Here is a 3,722-nt window from a genome sequence, read left to right on the forward strand (position 1 = left end):
ACTTCAACGGAAGGTTTCCAGATGGATATGCGGAGCAAATCCATCTGGCGGAGGCAGGTTACCAGTTTCCTCCAACAGTCCAAAAACATGACTGTTGGGTTAATTGGCTTCTCTAAATTTTGCTTAGGTGTGAGTGAATGCTTGTTTGTCTCTGTGTTGCCCTGCAATGGGGTGCAACCCGCCTCTCGACCATAGATAGTTGGAGATAGGCAACAGCAACACTCGTGACCCCAGCTGGGATGAAGCTTGACAGAAAATGAATGGATATTTGAAAAGAACTTTTTTTCCATGATGATTTTCTATATTTTTTCTCCACTACAATGTTTTCACAGCTAGTTAAGAGTTTGTGACATCAACTCTTTACTCGTCTTTTCATGCTAATTGAAGACTTTAAGCCACCATTTCTTGCATAAACTCTTGAGAAAGTTGTTTGATAAAATAATGATGTACCTGAAAGATAAAACGTTATTTTAAATCTTTAGAAACAGCCATATCAGAGGCAACAATGATTTCAGCACCTGACTAATGACTTTATTTGTCTTTGTGCTTTTCATCGTCAGCGTTTTTCTTGGCGTATCCTTGTGTTTGCCTCGGTGATAATACGTCTTCCTCTGCACCTCTTTTGTTTTCGGAGTCCCACAGGGCTCTGGTTAACGCCCCCCTACTCTTCGCACTGCACCTGCTCCCTTCTTGGCTCTGTTTCTTTATAATAAGGAATTTCCTTTCATTTTTACACGAATGAAGCTTCGATTTTAACTGTTTGGATGCTTTAATTCTATGTTTATATCAGATTACAAGAATGACATTTCAGTAAAAAAGACTGAGGAGCTTCAGAAAGAAGGAAGCATCAGAAATCACAGCAGAGCAGTCGCTAGCCCAAGATTTTTTACTATTTAGGGCAGTTAGTTGACTCAATTCTTTTTTCCTATTAAACTCTTTCACCTCCTGCTGTTGTATCTATAATGGGATGCTCAAAATGCTCAAAAAGTAGCATCTGTATTACAGTGTTTTAAACTCCTCAGGGAGAATTCACCTCCATTTATTCTCTGTCATCTGACTTTTCTCGTTCCTTTAGGTCTGGATGTTGACGGGATCTACAGAGTGAGCGGGAACCTGGCGGTGATCCAGAGACTCCGACACAAAGCCGACCATGGTAACGAGGTTTCTGAATCTTATATAGAAGAGATGAGGGAGGCTACAAAGTCCGATGCAGAGAAAATAAACCTAGTCTTTCATTGAATACATCCACAGGATCAGGAGTTATAGTCCAATAGAAGCTTCAGCACACAGCTGTCTTCATAACATTGAAGATCGTCCCTCACTCTGAGGTTTTGTGTCTCTGCAGAAGAACATTTGGACCTGGATGACGGACAGTGGGAGGAGATCCATGTGATCGCCGGAGCGCTGAAGCTTTTCTTCAGAGAGCTTCCAGAGCCGCTGTTTCCCTTCTACAGCTTTGAGAAGTTCATCGCCGCCATCCGTTAGTTCCCACACACACACCAGACCACATCCATCCACAGCAGTCTGAGATGTTCAAGATGAAGGAACCCGCTGAGATCCTGCAAGAACATTTGGTTCTTCAAACATTAATGATGATTAAATTATCCAAAGGAGAAATCTGTTTCTTCTTCTGGAACATGATGTTTTATCAAAGCAGTATTTTTCAGGTTCTGGAGTCTTTGACTAAAAGATCAGATCAAAGCGTCACTGATTTGGTGTTTGATTGTAAAACAGCATCCTGTAGATCAGTTCCAGCATAAAAACTGAAAATATAAGCAGAAAGAATCTTTTGTTCCAGTTTTCCATCCCACACTGCTGTCGTTTCTTGAGCATCCAGTGTTGGATCATATTGGAGATTCTGAATCTGACCTCGCCGTCCATCTTTTTGTTGGTGCAGAGCTTCCAGACCACAGCCAGAGGGTCTCCTATATGAAAGACCTGGTCTCCTCTCTGCCGCTGCCGAACTACGACACCATGAAGCTGCTCTTCAAACACCTGCGCAGGTGAGCCGACCCTAACGACCGACACCAACCGCTCTGAATCAGAACCAGTCCTCACCTGCCTCTCTGCTTCTTTCAGGGTCATCGAGCACAAAGATTCTAACAGAATGTCGGTGCAGAGCATCGCCATCGTGTTCGGACCCACGCTGCTCCGACCGCAGATCGAGTCGGCCAACATGACGGTCCACATGGTCTTTCAGAGCCAGATCGTGGAGATCCTGCTCAACGAGTTCAAGGACATCTTCTCTGAGATGTAACTGGAGATCCACTTTCACCTTCCAGAACATTTTAAGGAACCTCCGTCATTATATTTTCCAACCAGGAGAAGCTGGAACAAGTGGAACTAAAACCACCATATTTGACCTCATGGAAAACTCTGACCTGGTTCTGAAACTTCTGAAAGAGGTTTCTTTAAAAGAACTTAATCAAACGGACCAAGTTAGAGAAAAAAGACTTCTACTGAATCCAGATTATGGAGCTGAAAACTCACACCTGAGAGAAACCACCACATCTGGTTCTAAGGATCATCTGATGAACTGCCTAGAATTATCCTAACATCTGTAAAATCAAAGTCCAACCAGCACCTGGAACCAGAAAGACTCAAACATTCTGGATATTTCTAGTTTTAAATATTTCCATCTCAGAAATGGGTCTGACCATTAGAACCTGTGGGGAACATCCCTTCTGACTGGCACCGGAACCTTGTTTAAGACTCAGATTCCACCAGAACCTCCCTTCGACACAGATCCATGTTCCATCTTATCTTCAGAGAGAAAACTGGTCACTGGTGGTAGATGATCCTCTCTGACCACTAACTGGTGTTTCAGAAGGTTCACCTTCAGAACACTGATGTTCTGTTCGGGTTATTTCATTGACGGATCCTGTAGGTCTAAGAATTCCTGCTGTCCAGGTACCTTATGTATTTATTTCCAGGTTACTGTAGAGCCGTGTGTAACTCCGGATGCAGAGAGGATTTCTATCTACAGAGACGTTTCTGTTCTTCTTCCTGTTTACGATCCTATTAGAGCTGCAGAACAAAGCAGAGGAGGAGCCCACATTAGATCCTGACTGGGCTGGAACCTTTGTTTCATTTTAAGGAAGCTTGGATTTCTGAACGCAGTCCTTCCTACGTCTGAATGAAACATCTCAAACTGAGGTTTTTTGACCAGAATCAAGCTTTCAAACCAGTGTTAACTGGATCTGACCAGAACTGGATCAATCCTCAGCAGGTTGACTGATCCTTTAAGGTCCGAACGTTCCTGTTTGCTGAAAGGTCTAAACCCTGATCACCAGTTATCCATCAGGAGGAGATTTGCTTGTAGTATTTTTCCAGTGAAGCAAAGGAGATCATTCCTTTTAGACGTTATTCTCTATTTTATTAAAAGCTCAAACTAACTGCAGGTTTGATATGAATTTTGAGAGGTTGGTAAAAGTTTGGTTTGATCTTGTTTTAAAATCTAAATGTGGTTCATCTGCTGCATGTGAAGCTCTCCGTCTGCAGCTCAGTTAGTCCAGCCTTTTCCGTATTCTGAAATGCTTATTTTCAGGAAATAACCATTTCACAGCATGAATCAAATGTCAAACTTTGTGATAAACTTGCTTCTTCAGGAGGAACGTTTCCACTCAGACCTTGAATTTTAATTTCCTGATCTCCCAGTATTGTCCTGAGGCTTATTTGGGAAATCTTCTAATTTAATTTTTAAAATGTTCACTAGGAGGAGC

The 3,722-nt window shown here is 42.4% G+C and overlaps 1 protein-coding gene across 3 annotated transcripts in view; it reads left to right on the top strand.

Annotated features, from left to right (window-relative positions):
* Window positions 1-2,340, top strand: part of LOC107082054 (rho GTPase-activating protein 27-like) — a 43,420-nt gene extending 41,080 nt beyond the window's left edge. For all 3 annotated transcript variants that reach the window (XM_015370502.1, XM_015370504.1, XM_015370503.1), the window contains 4 exons: window positions 1,076-1,153; window positions 1,346-1,480; window positions 1,898-2,003; window positions 2,080-2,340. In XM_015370502.1, the coding sequence (XP_015225988.1) occupies window positions 1,076-1,153; window positions 1,346-1,480; window positions 1,898-2,003; window positions 2,080-2,257 (497 nt within the window). In that variant the 3' untranslated portion in view covers window positions 2,258-2,340. The remainder of the gene's footprint in view (window positions 1-1,075; window positions 1,154-1,345; window positions 1,481-1,897; window positions 2,004-2,079) is intronic.
* The last annotated feature ends 1,382 nt before the right edge of the window (window positions 2,341-3,722 follow it).

This window comes from Cyprinodon variegatus, unplaced genomic scaffold (genome assembly GCF_000732505.1).
Source record: "Cyprinodon variegatus isolate N-32 unplaced genomic scaffold, C_variegatus-1.0 Scaffold46, whole genome shotgun sequence".
NCBI lineage: Eukaryota > Metazoa > Chordata > Actinopteri > Cyprinodontiformes > Cyprinodontidae > Cyprinodon > Cyprinodon variegatus.